The following is an 18,955-nucleotide window of genomic DNA, read 5'->3' as shown; positions in this document are numbered from 1 at the left end:
TCGGAAGAGCAGGTTGGTCCATGATAGCTGTGGGGTGTTGGGGTGGGACAGGGTGGGGGCGGGGGGACGTGCTTACCTCACTCTGTCATAAGGACCTCCATAGGGATAGTGCTGTCGCGGTCCCATTGCCACATTTCCCAGCCCAGGGCCGGCAGCTCGACTGTAGGGGTCCCCCATCCCGCCGTTGGGGCCCTGACCTGAGGACATGAAGGGATCGCTCCCCGGAGCTGAGAGCAAAAGGGGAGGCAGTGAGTAACTGGTGGGTCAGCAGGCCGGGCAACCTCTACCTCGCCTGCCCCAAAGGCCCAGACCCGCTTCAGAGTTCAGGTCTGTTCCAACTTTTCCTGACCGGTTTGAAACAGAGATCTAGAAAGGCCCCAACCGGCAAAGAACATGTACTTGTTAAGGATGATGCGTGAGCCCAGGGAGAAGACGACAAGAAAGGAGGATGAAGGGGATGGCGTGACGAGCAACAAGAACCTTAAACTACTCAAATGCCCCCATGCCCTGGCCCTGTCCTCAATGACAGAAGGCCGACAGCAGTCAGTCACCTTTCCTCATGCTGCCGTAAGGATCCTTATTTGGCTCGTAGGACATGCGCCCCATCATGTCGGAGGTATTCATACTGGGCTGGTACCCAGGGTTTGGAGTCATGGAATTCCGCTTCTGGAATGTGGGGTCACTTCCATCAGGAAAGGCATCCTGGATCCCGACCGAATTGCTCCTACTCAAGAGTGAAGGGAGCCAATTAAACCCTAAATAAAGCAATTCCTCCAATAATGCAAGGCACTTGGGGGTCACTGGCTGGACAGAGCAGGAACACACCCTGGGCTACACAGGAGCTCATGTACTCTGTCCAGGATCCCCCAGGCCGCCTGGCCCTGCTCCTGGCCTTACCTCATGCCTGGCAAGGGGGGGATCTGGCTGTGTGGTGTGGATGCTGGAGTTGGTGGCTTCAGGTCTCCTCCTTCTGCCATGGAGCTGCTGGTTGACTGAGGTGTCTGTGGCCCCTGCATCGACCCTGATCCTGCTGTGGACAGTGATACAGGATGAGCAGGAAAACTCTCACAGAAACACAAATGCCCTAGGATCTCTTTGAAGAGGAACACTAAAAAGGCTAGAACTAGGGTTCTTTAAAACCTAAATCACCCTTCTCAGCAGGAGATCTGCAAGGCCAGTAATAAAGAAGGGAATTTGAGGGCTCCATCGCTTCTCACTGCTGTTCAGGTTTAGAGACCATTAGCATGCTGGTGATGACGTGAGTCTCTGTCAAGATTCCCAACTCCTTTTCTTTACTTCCCCAAGGACCCTGTCTAACCTATCATACCTTGTAATGCTGGTACACAAGCTCCCAGTTAGAGGCCCTGGAAAGCTGGGTGGCGAGGTTCCCTCTTACCCCAAACCTGCAGAGCACTGTAGGAACCCAGGAACTCCTATTCTCAAACATCTAACCCAATGTCACCAGCAGTTTGAATGTTCCCTGAAGCTGATGAGCACGCAAGTACCAGTAATTAACGCTTCCATTAGTTACCATTCTCAGCAACAGATACCCCGAGGCTTGGGCCTCCCCAGCTGATGAGTCATCTCAGGCACAGCTTACACCCTCCGAGGTCAACCCCAGGGCACATGTGTTCACACCCACCTTCTAGGAGCCCTGGCCTTCCTCCCTCACCATGCCTGTCCAGGCCCCATCCTCCTCTCAGAAAGGAGGGTGGGCAGAGGCGCTCCATTCATATTCCCACCCCACCCCCTCCTTCCCATTCACTGCCACCACAGCTCCCTGGGGAATTCAGGGCTCTAGTCTGAGCTGCATTCTAAGGCACTGACATCAGTGGGCCAAGGCTCCCAGATGGCCTGCCTCACTGCTATTTGTCAGATTTCCCGACTTGTTCAGTGTCCCTCCCACTTACTAGTTTACAAACATTTGGCAAGGCGCCAGGTACACAATAAAAATTTAAACTTAGGGTTGCTGCAAACTACCTCCCAAGGGAGTCACCACTGCCTGCTCTTCAGCCTGCCAACCTGTTACACTCTGTGGTAGGACAGGACAGAGCACACATCCCCGGTGGCGGCCACTGCTGAATGAGGAGCCTGGGTCCTGGAATGCTACCCCTGCAGGAGGAGCCTTGGTGAGGCTGCTCACCCCATCCTTACCAGGCGAGGGAGGCTGGATCTTGGGCTGGGACTTCTTGGAATCAGCAGCTGCAAAGATGTCTGGGGGAGGGTCTTCTCCCCGTTCGATCTTGCACTCAAAGGCATAGAGACACTGGATGTACTGCTTTTTCAAGGAGCTGGCAGCACTGCTTGAGGTGCCGACATTGAGGTTGGTCGCAAGTTCCCGCCACTTCTTGTTCTTGTTGACCTGTACAACAACCAGAAGAGTCGGGGTGCATCTTCCATCTGGCCTTCCTGCCCACATACCCTGAACCCCGTCAGGCGACCGACCAGGTACTCATCTTGTGAAATCACAGTTCTCAGTTAACCACAGAAGTTAACCCTGCTTGGTGGATAGTACACAGCCAACATTAATCCCTCTACCCTCAGCAGGTTTTATCCACAGATCACTGCAACTGTCAGACAGCGCTTATTCTAAATAGGGTGAACTTTACATCACTATTAGAGAGATCAGAATTCAGAAGGTATGGGCTTTGCGTTACACAAGTGTACTGCTGAAAAATGATGTGCAAAGCACCATCAGATCCAAATCATATTTTACATTCACTGATAAACACTAACATTTTATAAAATGGAGATGTGTGTGGCAATATCAACAACCACCCTGCCTGACTTACTTTGTCAAACTGGGGGTTTTCATATGATTTTTTTCTCTCTCAGTGTAGGCCTTCTTGCAAATTTGACATTCTTGTGTCCCTGCTCCCGCATCTCAGTGAGGTATGACTACAAGCCCCTTGCCCTCAGCCGTCGCTGTCCTGACTGTCCAGGAGGTGCTTCAGGCCCCGTGACTTCCTTTTACCTTCCCAGAGACCAGTCCAGAGCTCTGCTTCCTTTCCTCAGCTCCAGAACACACTGTCTCCCATCCCTACAATTAGTCTGTCTGCTTTAGCCAGGCAGGATTCCTTCTTCATGTAATTGTTTTTTGGCTGAGTTGCACAACATGCAGGATCTTAGTTCCCCAACCAGGGCACGATCCCGCGTCCCCTGCAGTGGCAGCGTCTAACCACTGGACCACCAGGGAATCCCCCTTGAGGTATTCTTATGTTTATTCATCCACCATGTAATAAGCCTGTCTCTCAAGGGCTACAAACACCGACTTTCCAGTCCCAATCCACAGGGAGTTCAAAATGTTTTGACACCTGCTGATCTGGTACCTGTGACACCAGAGACAAGAGTGATAAGGAAGCAAAGAAAGGAACAGTCTAGATGGAGGGGAGATGACCAGGAACACTTCCTAGAGCAGGCAATGTCTGAGTTGAGACTTGGAAGGCTGGAGGTGGCATTGGTAGGGTATATTCCAGACCCTTTCCCATCTTCATGCTATCAGGGCCAGTCAACTGGAACAGCTCCTCCCTTGACCCAGACCCTATCAATCCTTCAGAAGAGCTGAGGACTCATCTTTTGCCTTCTTGAAGCCTTCACAAACTAACTCATAACAGCACTCTATCTTCTCTGAACTGTCTTTAGAGTTCAATCACATCACAGCATCTAAAAGGCTGGCAAACCTTTTGGAAACTGGAAGACAGAACCCTGGGCTTTGGGATTCCCTCGATACCTCACTTTCGGTCCGGTGAATCCAGAAGCCCATGCAATCAAAAAGTATGCCAAACCTAACCCAACGCCCCTTTTCTCTACAGGCAGGAGTGCCCTGACTATGAGAGCTCAACACCAGGGAGAATGGCAGTACTGAACCTGGGTCACCTCAGAGGCCTGCTGGGGCTCTGCTTCCCACGCTGGCTATGTGGCAGTGTGCACGTGTCTTGTTTTATTTTGTTTTCCTTTTGTGAGGGAGGGGAATAAAGCCTGAGGGAGAAGGAATTCATAACTGACTGTTGGTTGGCTTCATTCCAATCATTTTCTCTTCTGCTGGTGACAGCTGTTTTCCTCTTCTGATTTAGAAGATTTGGAGTCCACCCCTTCCCACTATGCATCCCCCTGAGCTCAGCTGCACATTCAGATCCAATAGCAAGCTCCTGGTATGATGACTACAGAACATACATAGAAAGAAAGTTTGCAAGGCACAATGGGCTGTCTGCCAGTGTTGCCTCAACTGTTTGACTCCTGGGCTGAGTATAAAATAAAGATTTAAGCTATCAGGGCAGGCGCAAGGCTCAGGGTGGTGTTCAGTTTGGGTTTCCAGTGGAGATTAATCCATTCATTTAAGTCTCCCATACAGAGTAACTAAACACAATTTCCCACCTACTTCTTCCTTCATAAACTATTTCTACTTAATAGCTCCTGAAGTCCCATCTCCACTTGGAAGCTTTCTAGAATGAAAGGATCAGCAACTATTCTGGCTTCCCTTGTACCATCCTGTAGACCAATTTACGTGGCAGAAATCTTGCTCCAAGTTTTGTTTGATTATCCCTAGCTTTCAACAGTCTAGCAGGATACACACTGTCCCTACGTTACAAATAAGAAAAATGAAGGTTCGGAGTGGTTATACACCTTGATTAAAGTCACTTAGGTTGTAAGTGGCTAAGAAAGAATTCAAAACCAGACCCCTCTCTGAATCTTGCCCTTGTCTCATACTCCAAACTGCCTGCCATGGAATCAGAATGCTCATAGACTTGCCCTGTTTTGCAACTCAGGGGGACTCTGGGCACATGTAAGTTAAGGCTAATGCTTCACGCTACCCATGGAGATCTCAGCCTCCTCCCGTGGCCTTGTCTTCTGGAAGGCCTGAGCTCCCTGGCCTGTCAGTATGTGGCTCAGAGAGCAGGGGAGGGTGATGTGCCTGTGGGAGGCATGGCACCAGTGAGGCCACTGAGTACCTACAGAAAGGCTTGTTGAAACCACAGGGGAAGCCAAGTGCCAGGCACTCACCTGAGTCAATCCACCAATTTCCTTCACAGACACATAGAGGCGGTACAGGTCCAGAGGCTTCCTACCCACAGCAGGCAGATTTGTCATGCCCATGGCCTTCTCCTCCGTGAAGGCCAGATAACGGTCCACCCACATCTTCCTCTCAGGCTCACCACCCAGCTCATACAACTTGGTGATCTTCTCATTGGTTGTAGTAGAAGAACTGGATTTCTGGAAGGGGCAGGTCAAGATTCATAGGAACTGGTCAGATTCAAAGCCTATGCTAGGGGTCTCAGAAGCCCCTTGATTAGGGCAGTAGTAAAGCTTCTTATTCTGAGGTGGTCACTAACATCTGCCCTGCCTTCACAAAAACCAAAAGGGAGCTAGAGCTTCCTGTAAAGAAACAAAGCTAACCCTGCCTATAGAGTAGGTATTGAGTGCTGTGCCAGAGGCCTTTACACATTAGGTATTACAAATTATCCTTCTCTTAAAAGGTAAGGCTGCAGGCACCAAGGAGGCCATGCCTAAGATCTCCTAGTGTTTCAGTAGCAGGACTGCGAGTCAAACCCTTGTCCACCTGACATCAGTGTCACTAATACACCCACACTGCTACCTAGGAGCCTGGACACACTTTTACAGACATTTCAGAGAACTCAAGAAACTCAAAATATGACCTTGAGACAATAGACTAAAATGAAAAGGAACTTTTCCTCCTCTCAAGAAAGGAAGGGTTCTGCTTGAATGGCTTTGGATGACTATCCAAGACATGAGGATGACTAAAAGGGTCTGGAAGCCAGAGGTGAACGTCCACAAGAGGTGGCAGCTATGATTGTTATTTCCCCTACTTTATAAGGTAGGGAAAATGAGGTATGACGAAGGGCAGAAATATTTTAAATGACTCAAATACTGAGCAGGTCCCCAGAATGCCACACAGCCCAACAGAGAGCACACCCAGGACCAACCTGAGAGAGGTCAAGGACCCAAACCACCCCCCGCCTCTTCTCCCCCTTTACAGAACATAGGGCACCAACCATTCCTGCTGTTCTGAGTAAGGTCCGGGAAGACAACAACCAGTCACCCATGACATACGTCATCTATCAGTGCATAAGAACAGGGGTCACAGCTTCAGAGAGTACAGCGTAGAGAATTCTACTCTGCCGGGCTGGCATTTCCTCCATATCAGACAGCCATGAGAACGCTATGTTATTTACATTAGGACCCCTTGGGCTAACTCAAACCTAATTCAATGAATGATTATCCTGAGACCCTTTCACGGTTAAGAAGAGGTAACAGCACCCTTTGCCAAGATTATCTAGTCGGTGTCATATAAAAGGCTGGAATCTAATCATCCTCTCTTCTTTTTCCTTCCTATCACTGAAAGGATGGGACAGAAAGTTGAGGAGTCAAGATATAAGCCATTACCTTGGATTTCGATTCTGTCTTGGGTGTCCCATCTGCCTTGTTGTTCATTTTGGAGGCTGGAGTTAACTTGACATCCCCGAGACCCATCATCTCTGGGCTGGCTGCCATCCCTACAAAAGAAGAGAAAAGTCGGATGGGTTTGTGACACGAAGACCATTGTGGAAGAAATCCCTGGGGTGAGCAATGCTTATGACTTACCTGCTGAATTGTTGGCCATGGTTCCACCCATGGGATATGGGGGTCCCTGAGGGTTGATCATGCCAGCCATACTATTAATCCCCTGTCCATAGGGAGGTCCAGTTCCCATTATGCCCCCTTGATTCATATTGGGGTAGCCGGGTGGCCTAAGGAAGAAGATGCAGAGTGTGAGAGACAAGAGTTAGAGACACTAAGTTTTCAAATTAGGACTTGAGGTAAACAGGGCTGTGTGAGCCAAGATCATCTAGGGAGGCTTACAAGGGAAAGTCTTATGGGTCCCACAAACTACAACCATGCACATAGATATTCTTATTTTCTAACACCCACAGAAAGTTCTAAGAGGGTTTAAGCTCCCAAAACGAAATCATCGCTCAATTTTAAAGGATGCACTCCTTGAAGAATGGAGTCTTACTGTGTCTCTTAAATACTGCCTCCCTTTAATGCCTCTCCAAAGTCAAGCTGTGTTTCCATTTAAGGGTCCTCACTATGGCAAAAGGCCTAGATTAAATGCTAAGTTTTATTACGCTGTCATGTCACCCCAACCAAACTCACAGCATAGCACCTGGAGCGGCTGTGTATTTTTAACTACACCTCAAAAAAAAAAAAAAACAAAAAAACCCTTAATTTTATTTATTTTTGGCCACACTGCACAGCTTGTGGGATTGCAGTTCCCTGACCAGGTATTAAACTTGGGCCATGGCAGTGAGAGCCAGAATCCCAACCACTAGGCCACCAGGGAACACCCCTTTGTATTCTTCCTTGATGGGCCTACTGCAAACTCTGTGTTTCTATCATCCTAAAGTACTACCAAATCCACCTCTCTTTAACCCTATTCTACCTTTGTTCACCAACATCCCAGTTAAGAGTCACTTTAAGAACTGTCAGCATCAGCAATGGGGTACACAGACAGAGTCTTCAGAAACAGTAGAATCATGGTCACTGAAGCCAGTGGCCAAGGAAGAGATGAATGCTGAAGTCATAAACCAAATCACACGAGCCTTCTGCATTTTTGCATCAGAGTCAAATACAAAGGACCACACAGAAGAGTAAGAGAAATGGCAAACCGCAACCTTACCATCCTCCATTTCCCACACCACAGACCTAAATCATGTGCATCATTAAAAATATTTTTGGAAACCAAGAAGCTAGATTGGCAGAAGAAATAAACTCCGAAGACCTATTTTACTAATCAAAGTAACGAATACTTTATAAATTTCTTTACATATGATATGATACCAATCTAAGATGCTTACAAGTCAGCACTTCTGCTGTCTTTTTCAATGTAAAGAAACCCGGTTTTCTAAAGCACTCTCAATAAAATGCCTATTTACCAAGATAACATGGTTTAGGTCCAGAAGTATCTCAATGATCTAAACGACTCTGCAATTAGATTAAATGCTCGCCTCACAATTAGATGAAATGCTTTCCTTGCACTGCTACCCTCCCTCTTCACTTCCCAGGTCTTACCTGTTTTGGATAGAGTTGGCAGCAACATGCATGGCGACAGCAGTTTCTTGAGTTTTCCGGTTCATGCCCCCGGGAGGGGGACACATCCCTGACCCAACCTGAGGTGGCATATTGGCCATGTTAGGGCCATAAGGCCGGTTGCCCATGGAGGCGTGACTCATCCTCCCGGGAGGGAGTGTGCCATAAGGTGGGATGCCAGGCTGCCCATGCATCTGACCTCCAGCACCCATAGGGTTCATGCTTCCAGCCATGCCTGCACTGGGGTAGTTAGCATTGGGCAAGGCATTATAGTTTGGCTGCCTGGGGTAGCCTCCTAGGAGGGGAAGGAGAGAAGATACAGAGACCTGGTTAGTGACTCACTGGCAACTCACTTAATAACACTCAACTCTAAAATTCTAAAGACATAAACAATGGGAATCATTCAATATTTGGTCTGGAAAGAGACCAATTTCATGTCTCTTTAAAAAAACAACAACAACAAAACCTCATAGTCCATTTAAAAAAAAAAGTAAGGAGGGTGTGGCAGGAGTGTATGAAGCCAGGCCTCAGTTGCCCCTCATCTTAAAGACAGCACAGCACAGGGCAAGGCTGGCTATGCTGCTAGCCAGGTCCTTCAACTCCCGGAATTCTTCCCTTTCTACACACTCATCTTCCATGCTCTGTCTAAGAAATTCACCTTGAGATCCATCTAGGGCTGATTTTGAGCAAAGATCTATTCTATCGGGACTAATTTACTAAAAAATAAAAATTAATAACCAATAATTACCACTTACTAGGTGTCTGTGCTCTGTCTTGGGCTAAATTACCTTATCCCATTTTACAGATGAAACAGGCTCAGAGAGATTCAAGGACTTTCCCATGATGGCAGTCCTGCTCTACTTTAAGGCCTGGCCTGGGTGGATTTAAGGCAAACGTAGTTCTACTCCTAAAACCCAGACAGCAGCATATCAAACAAGGAACTCTTCTCTAGTCTCACCCCCATGTACTCCTACCTGGGTAGTATACTCACCCTGTGGGCCGTACTGACTCCCCTGGGGACCGTAGCTCCCCATGGAGTTCTGCTGGTAGGAGCCCATGCCTGTGTGCATCTGTCCTCCGGAAGGCTGACGTGGAGATAAGGCTGACCCGGGCTGGGGGGAACTGTACTGGGGCATCTGGGGGTTCCTCTGCATGTAACCTGTTTGTGGGTAGTGTCCACATAGTTATTACCTCAGCACCATGGGAACGAATGCTCTCCCTTATCCTACGACTTCACCATCTACATTTTCTTTAGCAAATACTTACAACAAGTCTCTTATTTGCTGTATAATTATGTGCTCTTTTAGGCACCCTCAAAAGTGACATAGTCATTAACCCAGGGCATGCCAACTGTCTCTACTAAATGGAGGTTTGAAAAAAAAAAAAAGCAATGACCCCTGCCCCAAATCCCTGAAAAACGCTGTAGGATTTACAGGGTAAAGATTTGATGCTGAGTATTTAGTATTTGCTGACCAAATTAGGCACAATGGAGGGGTAATTCATCAAAACACACGACCAACAAAAAACAGCTGTAGGGGAACGTAATTCTGGAGCCACCAAGATGGCCAAGCCCAGCCTAACTTCACAACCTGCTGCTGAGACTGTCTTAAGCTTCACGGTCATAAAGTTCTCCAAAAGCTGCTCCAGAGATAATCGATCAAAGGTCCGCCTCTGCCCTCCACCCCTCTCCCTTGAAGCCCAGGCTCTCACCTCGATCTTGGGCAATGCTTGATTGGTTCATAGAAGGATGCATGATGCTGTCCGACTGGCCACTGGGTGGCCGAGGTGGCATCTGGTTGCCTGCTCCAGAGAGAGAAAGAAGTAAGCCAGTCATGGCTAAACCTGGAAATCCTCGTCAGCAGGTTAAGTTTGAAGTGCAAATGGCTTCTGGGAAGGGCCAAGAACCTCCTAGGATCACATACACCGGAGGATCTGGCAAAGGGGCTCCTGCCTCCTTTCTTCAAAGGCTGAAGGGACCCTCTCAGCCAGTGGAAGCCTGGGACTCCCTGATATCATGCGGGGGACACAGCAGTCCTCTTTCCCTCTCCCCAAAGGCCAGCACTTGAAGGTACCTGGCACTGCAGCAGGCGAGAGTGGTCCTGAGCGAGACTGAGCAACACTGGCAGGAGAGCCAACTGGGGACGGGGAGGGGCCTCGGATACCAGGCAGGTGAGGGGAAGTGTGGGGAGAGAAAGGAGACTGAGCTGGATTACTCTGCTCCCCTTGGCTGCTGGAAATCCCTGATGTGCTCACTCCAGGGCTCAGAGCTCCTTCTGTCCCCATGGGGAGATCATCTATTGAACCAGACAGATCCTGGAACATATACACAAGGATATGGATTAGCAATTTTGAGGCAGAAAGATTCTTTGCTCAACAATCCTACTACATGATTAACATTTTACTTAAACAGCCCAAAGTAAATACACGGCACACATTTATGTACTCATGATACTAGAGCTTACATACAGCAAACTCTCTATTAAGGGCTAGATACAAAATAGTTTAGACTCTGCAGCCCATATAGTCCGTGTCACAACTGTTCAACTCAGGCCATCAGAGTGCAAAAGTAGTCACAGACAATTCGTAAACAAATGGATGTGATTGTGCCCCAACAAAATATTATTTATAAAAACAAGTAGCTAGCCCACAAGCGATTGTTTGCTGACCCCTGGTCTATCTACCAGAAGCAGATTGAGTCCTTTCATCTTCTTTCCCAGCCCCAAACTTCTATAGTCATAAGAGAGCAGCTCTTTGAGCCTTTAGTTCTCTTCCAATGGGGAAACTTAGAACACTGCCAGCATGGCACCAGGAGCTATAAGAAAATGTTAACAAGCTTGGGCAACATTCACAGACCCCCTCTGCATCAGATTATTATAACCTACATTTACCAAGAACTCACTCCAAGTTGCCATACTTTAAAACATAAGGGCTAGGAGGTAAGAGAGGGATATATTACACAGACAATTCCTTAACTGCCAAGGAGGCCTGGGACTACGTTCCTAACACCTGGCCAATAACAGGGATGAACAAATGTTTGCCAACTGAACAAACCAAGTTTTTTTTTTTTTTTACTTTTATGTTTCAATGAGAACTTGGTGTTTATTTGGGGGTTGTGCTTAGGGACTGTGTCTTGAATTAAACTAAAGAGTTCACTCTTAAAAAAAAGTTCACGCTACGTCAGTAAACCCCAAGGTTAGCTATTAGGACCTCAATATGAAAAAATACTTGGAAAAAGAAAAAAAAAAAAAAAAAAAGAGGGACTTTCCCAGCAGTTCAGTGGTTAAGATTCCACACTTCCATTGAAGGGGGGCTTGGGTTTGATCCCTGGTCAGGGAACCAAGATCCTGCATGCCATGTGGCCCAGCCAAAAAAGAAAAAAAAAGGAAGATATTCACCCCAGGAAATGCATCTCAGCCCCAATTTCACTCTCTGGCAACACCACAGGCTCAACATCATACATTAACTCCAAGGTGGGAACTAACTATACCTTGAAGAAAGGACGAAAGCTTTGGGAACAGGCTCGGGTCTGGGAAAATCCTAAGACTCAAATGGTTAAGAAAAGAGTTCTCTTAAAGAGACACATCTGAAGAAGAAAAAAATTCAAAATGGCCTGATTTGAGTCTATTCCTATTCCCACAAGAAGCTCACCTTGTAAAGATGAGTTCAAGGGGATCCTGACCCTAGAGTCAGACAATAACACTGGAGATCAAAGAGTACCTGTTAAGCTCTCCCCAAGTGTCCAGGTTGGTTGGACCTTTTGCAAACCAGTTGGTTACTTCACTAGGTTGGGAGTATTTCTGCTGAGTTTTGTGGGAATAAAGCTTGCCTTGAAGGCAAGGCAGGCAGGTAGATGTACATCTGTGTCTGTGTTCAGCTCTCAGAGTTAGCTGAGATTTCAGAAAATACTAGCTTTCCTATAAGCAGACCCAGTACACCATAGCATGCTTTTAAAAATGCAATTAGAATTAGTCCCAGCATGGAAGAGAACTCAAGAAGCCCTCCTCCAGGTAACACCAAAGGGTCTCTTTCTTCTCAAAGGACTAAAGCACCTGGAGTTCTAAAGAGCCTTGGGTTCATCCCAACAGAGGATTCCTTCCACGTTGAGGGCTGAGCTGTCCCAGGACACCTGGCTTCTGAACCAAGAAGGGTAAACCCAAAGTGGCAGCAAGATGACAAGAGGAGCCAACTGTGTCAGCCAGAAAAGGCCTCGAAAGCCACTTGTTAAGCCCTGGTCTATAACAGAAACCACAGCCCAATGCTCTGTTTTAGGGACCATGAGCTTCCCTCGCATTCCTTCCTACTGTCTCCATTCCTCACCAAACCACCAGCTTCTAGTAATAAGAGCTACTTGCTTAGAGGAAAAAAAAATCAGCATATTTTGGAACAGAACAAGAATCAATGGTCCAGCCATAAGATAAGAACTCTTCATATGGCCTTGAAAATTTGTTTTAAACATTTGTCTTTAATTAAACAAGTAAAACATGAACATTTTCATGGTAAAAATAGCTCAGATAGTACAAGTAAACTCAAGTCCCCCTCTGCTCTCTTCTGGCCACTTTCAATAGAGGCACCCAATTCCATTTGGTGGAATCCTTGGAGACCTTCCGAGGAACTGAGGAGGGGAAAAAAAATAAAGGATGTTCAACATCACTAAATATCAGGGAAATGCAATTCAAAACCATAATGAGCCTGACGTCTATTAGGACGGCTACTGACAAAAAGTAGAAAGAAACCCATATTGGCAAGGATGTGGAAAAAAGGGAACCCTTATGCACTGCTGGTGGGAATATAAACTGGTACAGCCACTATAGAAAATAGTACGGAGGTTTCTCAAAAAATGAAAAAGAAAAAAAAAAAAGAAGAAGAAGAACTACCAAGTGATCCAGCTATTTCACTCTGGATATTTATCCTAAGTAAACCAAAGCAACAACTTGAAAAGATACATATACCACCATGTTCACTGCAACATTATTTCCAATAGCCAAAGCATGAAAGCAACCTAACCCGATTGACAGATGAATGAATAAGAAAATGTGGTGTGTACACACACAGAGGAATATTCAGTCATAAAAAAGAATGAAATCTTGCCATCTGTGACAACATGGATGGACCTTGGGGGCATTACGCTAAGTGAAAAAAGTCAGAGAAAGCTAAGTACCATATGATATTACTTCCATGTGGAATCTAAAACAAAACATAGCTAGCTCACATTGGTTGGCTGCCAGAGGGGGAAGGAGAAATGAGAAGGGAGTCAACAGTACAAACTTCCAGTTATAAAATAAACAAGCCAAGGGGATGTGATGTACAGCATGGCGACTAGAGTTAATAAAACTGTGTATGTGACGTCTTTCAAAAGTTCTCATCACAAGAAAAAAAATTCTGCAGCTATATGTCAGCCACTCAGTTGTGTCCGAGTCTTTTGTGATCCCATGGACTACAGCTCTTCAGTCCACAAAATTTTCCAGGCAAGAACACTGGAACGAGTAGTCATTCCCTTCTCCAGAGGATCTTCCCGATCCACGGATCGAACCCGGGTCTCCCGCACTACAGGCAGATTCTTTACTGTCTGAGCCACCAGGAAGCTCCTGTAAACTTTACAGATGATGTTAACTAGACTCGTTGCAGTACTCATTTTGCAATATATGCATATACTGAATCATTATGTTATATACCTGAAACTAATATTATGTTGTAAGTCAATTGTATCTCAATAAACAAAAATAAAAGGAAAAAACCCTACCAGCTCACCAACCACTGCTACAAGGTCAGAGTAAAGCCTGCAAATGCTCCTTCAGTTACAGAGTGTGTTATCAATCAGGCTCTCCAGAGACACACAGGCAAATGTCCCAGTCCAGCGGAGGGACCCCAGGGGCCTAGAGGCCCGTGGCGGCAACGTGGCTGCTCCCTTCACAGAGGCACTCTGAGGAGAGCTGTCAGTTTTGGTCAAGTGCCCCGAGGCTCCTCTGGAGAAAAAGCACTGAATAAACCACTTGTCAACAGCAGCCCACGTGGACTGGAATGCCTGGGCAGAGAATAACAGTAGGGAAAGAATCAGCATTAATCTTCTTATCTCTCTCATTTGATTGGTATGAGGCAAGTCCCTCAAAACTACCCTTTTCATCAGATAGCAACTGGTCAGGGGAGGGGTTGATTAAAAAAAGAAATTCTTTAAGAATCAGAATGTTGAACTTCCCTGGTGGCATAGATCCCGTAAGAATCTGCCTGCCGATGCAGGAGACATGGGTTCCATCCCTGGTCTGGGAAGATTCCACGTGCTGTGGAGCAACTGAGTCCGTACGCCACAGCTACTCAGCCCATGCTCTGCAGCAAGAGAGGTCACTGCAATAAGCCCGCACCCCGCAGCTAGAGAAAGCCCACGCATAGTAACAAAGGCCCAGTGCAACCAGAACAAATTAAGAGGAAAAAAAAGAACTAGAATGTGAGCACAGGAAAGAACTGAGCATTTATATCAATACTAACGATCATTTGAGCATCTATGACGCTTCGAACATTTTATGGAAGTGGAAGTGTTAGTCGCTCAGTCATGTCTGACTCTCTTTGTGAGGCCACTGACTGTAGCCCACCAGGCTCCTCTGTCCATGGAATTCTCCAGGCAAGAATATTGTAGTGGGCGGCCATTCCCTTCTGCAGGGGATCTTCCCCATCCAGGGATCAAACTCGGGTCTCCTGCATTGCAGGCAGATTCTTTACCATCTGAGCCATGCTATGGAGTTCCTTATTTTCCACAATTCTCAGATGTAGGTACCACTACAACTAATATGTTAAAAAGGAGTAAGTTGATGCTCTGAGAGACTAGGTTATATGCCCAAGCCACCCACCAAGTAAGTGACAGAAATTAAGATTCTGAACCCAGATCTGCTGAACTCCAAAGTCTGTGTTCTCTCTCTCTCCATTATGCTGTGATACCATAAAGACTGAGGAAAAAGCATCACAACCTTGAGTTAGGAGACTAAAGCTCTTGGTAGTTATCAGTTGTGACCCTGAGCAAGCTAGCAACAAGCTAGGCTTCAGTTCTGTCACTTAAAACAACAAGACGACTAGACAAATCTGAGTCTGTGATGCCCCTGGGGCATTTGCAAGAAACTACTGGCACCACACGGTCAGGGCCATAAGGAAAGTGCAATACCAGCAGCAGGACCCTGGAATAAGAGACACAACAACACGCGGCGGTATAAGATGTAAGACACACCCATCAGTCTCAGCTAATCACAGGAAGAGTTTTTATTGGGAAATGAGAGGGAGAGGTAAAGGCGGAAGACTCCAAAAGAGGTCTCCCCGCTCCATCTACATGGACACTGCTCTAAACTCCGTGTCCTGTTATTGCACAGGACACACCTCTGCTTTCTACCCTACAAAAAGCCAGTTTTTCAGGTCTTTTGTTCCGTAAAAAGCCGGATGTCTGGTTGTTGAGTCAGACTTCAATGTGCCTGAGTTCGACTTTCTACAACACTTAGCACACAAAGTCCAAACAATCCAAGCCCCTGTTCACTCTGGTGGGGCCACCTTTTAGCATTTCAGGACTCTGGTTCCCAGTTTTCCCAAGTCCACCCAACAGGTGCCTCCTAGGAGGACTGCTGAAAAAACTACAGCAACGCCCTGTAAGTGGAAAGATCTCTTTTCCCAGCTCTGCTTTCCTCCAAGCACAATCCTGCTGAGAGACAGGAGGTGAGGATCAACCCACTCAGTGCCCTGCCAGTTCCAAGGAAGCAGCAGGGCCAGGGAGAATTTCCTCACGTGTTTCCAACGTGTTTCATGCATTTTATTGCTCATCTACCATGCAGATCAAAAGCGCTGGAGCAGGTCCAACTATTTCACACAGAATCTCACACTCCAGGCTGGCTACGGCCCCGAAAGCCTTCGTTTCTTCACTTGAAATACTGCCCAATGTTATTTTGGGATGTGACCTGATAGAGGAAGCCCATAGGGATTCCATGACGATAAGCGTTCCAGCTGTGATTGGTTGCCCAGCCCCAGCGAGTGCCAGCATGGGTTTGTCAGGCTCTGCTGACAAACAAAACTCAGCAGCTAACACCTCCTCTTCACACCACAACAAAACCATGCCCGAAATCACACCGCCCATACCTCATCGGGGGTGTGGGGCAGGGGTTTGCTGGTGCTCTCACGGGAGGAGCTGCGAGTTCTAACATGAATTGGCTGCCTGATCGAGTACATTTTCAAGCAGAAAGATACCACATCAGGGTTACAGAAGGGGGTTAAACAATCTCCCAACAGAGACTCACAAGGATGACATCAGTTCGTTTTGCTGAACACATTAAACAATATCAATAAGGAAGTTTCATGGCAATGTTCAGTTCAGGGTTTTCTCAGAAATTTGGCTGAATCCTTGAGAAATGGAGCTTTTGTTAACCCCCCAGATGGAGTTCTCATATTCTTTCACTTGTGAAGAGCTTTTGCCAAGCTGTGCCGACTGCTGGCAGGGAAGCCATCCACCCCAGGTAAATCCTACACACATACTTGTAGTAAATGTGTGTGTGTGTGTGTGTGTGTGTGTGCAAGCATGGTGTGCGTGTGTATGTGGTAGGAACTTCACAACTCAGCCATACTCACTTAAATGACAAGTCCCAGATGAGAAAAGTCCAAATGCACAGACTGAAGAGACCAAATCTGCACTCGCACTTCTGTCAGCCTAGCCTAACGGATCCACAGCCATGGTGGGAGGCTGCTCCCAGGCTGGAGAATGAGAGGAAATCCTAAAGAACACAGAAGAGGCTGGGAAACTTAACCTTGGATGAAGAGCAAGTGGGAGGAAAGGAGGCAATAGTTTTGACAAACTTCAAGGAAAAGACAAACTGAATTACTTAGGAATGACTTAAGGCAAATAAGTTTTGGGGAGGCCTGATTTTTCATAAAGCCTTCTTTAAAGCAACATTTATTTGTCAGGGATCAGAGGAAGAAGAGACTACCTCTATTAAACACCTCCCCCACCCCAAATATTCAGTACAATAATTCTCTTTCCTTCAGTCTTTGCTAAATGGAAAGATGGGTGATCTGACCCACCCAGACTAGAAGGGACTCCAGAGTTACATGACTGCTGCTCTGTTGTTCCAATGAGTGGTCTTCGTCCAAGAGATTAAATGCCAACCCTCCCTAGAGAGCATTGCTGGCTGAAATACCAGGAACGAATCAACACACAGAAGAGGCTGCCTCTTACTCTGCAGTCAGGGTTTAAGCAGGAGCTAAGGAAGAAGCAGGCTTCCCTTGTGGCTCAACTGGTAAAGAATCTGCCTGCAATGTGGGAGACCAGAGTTCGAACCCTGGGTTGGGAAGATCCCCTGGAGAAGGGGAGGGCTACCCACTCCAGTATTCTGGCCTGGAGAATTCCATGGACTGTATAGCCCATGGGGTCACAAAGAGTCGGACACGACTGAGTGACTTTTACACTTCAAGGAAGAAGAAAGAAAAGACAAGGAGCCTGGCACTGTCCGATAGTTTGGAGCCATGCACCATCTCCTGCCTGGACTGCGTTCACTGTGTGGAAAAGCAGAAACCGCTCTGGGAAAAGCTCAGAGAACTCTTTATTTCTTAACCCCCCACCCCAAGTTTCCAAAAAAACCCTCACCAAACTCCCTCTTCCCTTTTTCTACAGATTACTGCTCTGTGGACAATGAATGATTTCTTCTCGGTACCTTCTGGCTGCCTGGTGGGGAATGCACAGTAGAGAAAGGTCAGACTCTTCTTGTCTCCAGGATGCTTTTCAGGGCCCACCCACCTCCAAGAGGAAATCCCATACATATACGTGTTGAATTTCATAAAGAAAGCTCTAGGAGCCCAAATCTCCAAATTCAAAGAATGTTAGAAAGAGGAGTAAAGCAAGATTCCTCATATCTCCCTCTTGAAGGGACTCAACTGACATGAATACGTGACTCTCAGGTGTTCAACCCAAGGGGACATGGCTATCTCACACTTCATCCTCACATCATCTTCTGAGGTAGGGATCATGCCCATTTTAGCAAAGAAGCAAGAAGCTCAGAAGTTAAATGATTTGCCCAAGGAGAGAAATCTATTAAACAGGAGAACTGGGTTTAAACCCGTCTTTCTGACTCCAAAGCTTGCACTCTTCCCACCATAAGGTGGAAGCTTGCCACCATCAAAGGCTGGGCTCCATGCTCCACACAACGTGAGGCAACAGCCTGTCTCCAGACATGCTGGTTGGTTAGCTACACGACCCTGAGAGGCTAACCTCACTAGGCATCACTTAGTTCTTCTGCAGAAGGAAAAAGCAAAACTAGATAATTCAACTCCACAAGTCTACCACGCTATGTGTCCCTTTCTTTCCTAGCCTCTCTTCCTTACTAAACTTTTCTTTCATGGTTATTTCAAGTCAGCCCTTTCACCTATAACTTTCTTAATTTAAGCCTACTTTTTCTAAACTAAAGGGTACAGTACTTCTCACCTCTGGGTCCTTAGAACGGTACTTAATGGATGGAGAGGGGGCGAGAATGACTTTGAATCTGGGGAGACAGACAGAAGTCCCATGGAAGCAGGGATGTCGTCTCTGCCTGTGTCCCTGTGCCCCAATCCTACTATCAGCCGCAGGGGTGGGGCTCAGAGAGAAGTCAACACATTCCTGGCCTCCAGGTGGCCTCATCTCGGATAATTTCAAACCCTCACACTTTCTTCCTCATCTAGCCCTGTAGCCACCCTTCCAAACTGAAGGACCACTGGGTCTTGCTGAGGAACTCCAACCCCCAACATGGGAAAGCTCCTTTCCAGGGGCATGAGCCAAGCAAGCCCCAACCCCCTGCCCACAGCCGTGCTCCAAATGGGGCGACAGACCGCCCTTAACAGCACCGGGTGGCCCATGTCCCAGCTTTCAAAGAGAACCGGG

At 47.1% G+C, this 18,955-nt stretch overlaps 1 protein-coding gene across 4 annotated transcripts in view; it reads right to left on the bottom strand.

Annotated features, from left to right (window-relative positions):
• ARID1A (AT-rich interaction domain 1A) overlaps positions 1 to 18,955 on the bottom strand; it is a 68,570-nt gene that overhangs the window by 7,054 nt on the left and 42,561 nt on the right. The window contains exons 5-15 of one of the 4 annotated variants that reach the window (XM_061148295.1): positions 10,158 to 10,398; positions 9,796 to 9,888; positions 9,077 to 9,244; positions 8,068 to 8,380; positions 6,601 to 6,746; positions 6,403 to 6,512; positions 5,002 to 5,211; positions 2,155 to 2,362; positions 898 to 1,030; positions 552 to 727; positions 77 to 227 (exon numbers count right to left, since the gene is read on the bottom strand). In XM_061148295.1, the coding sequence (XP_061004278.1) occupies positions 77 to 227; positions 552 to 727; positions 898 to 1,030; positions 2,155 to 2,362; positions 5,002 to 5,211; positions 6,403 to 6,512; positions 6,601 to 6,746; positions 8,068 to 8,380; positions 9,077 to 9,244; positions 9,796 to 9,888; positions 10,158 to 10,398 (1,949 nt within the window). The remainder of the gene's footprint in view (positions 1 to 76; positions 228 to 551; positions 728 to 897; positions 1,031 to 2,154; positions 2,363 to 5,001; positions 5,212 to 6,402; positions 6,513 to 6,600; positions 6,747 to 8,067; positions 8,381 to 9,076; positions 9,245 to 9,795; positions 9,889 to 10,157; positions 10,399 to 18,955) is intronic. The other 3 variants (XM_061148297.1, XM_061148296.1, XM_061148298.1) reach the window with 3 other exon arrangements.

The sequence above is a fragment of the Dama dama genome, chromosome 8 (genome assembly GCF_033118175.1).
Source record: "Dama dama isolate Ldn47 chromosome 8, ASM3311817v1, whole genome shotgun sequence".
Lineage (NCBI taxonomy): Eukaryota > Metazoa > Chordata > Mammalia > Artiodactyla > Cervidae > Dama > Dama dama.
Note: the sequence above shows the minus strand (reverse complement) of the source record. Positions and strands in the feature narration are given on the sequence as shown.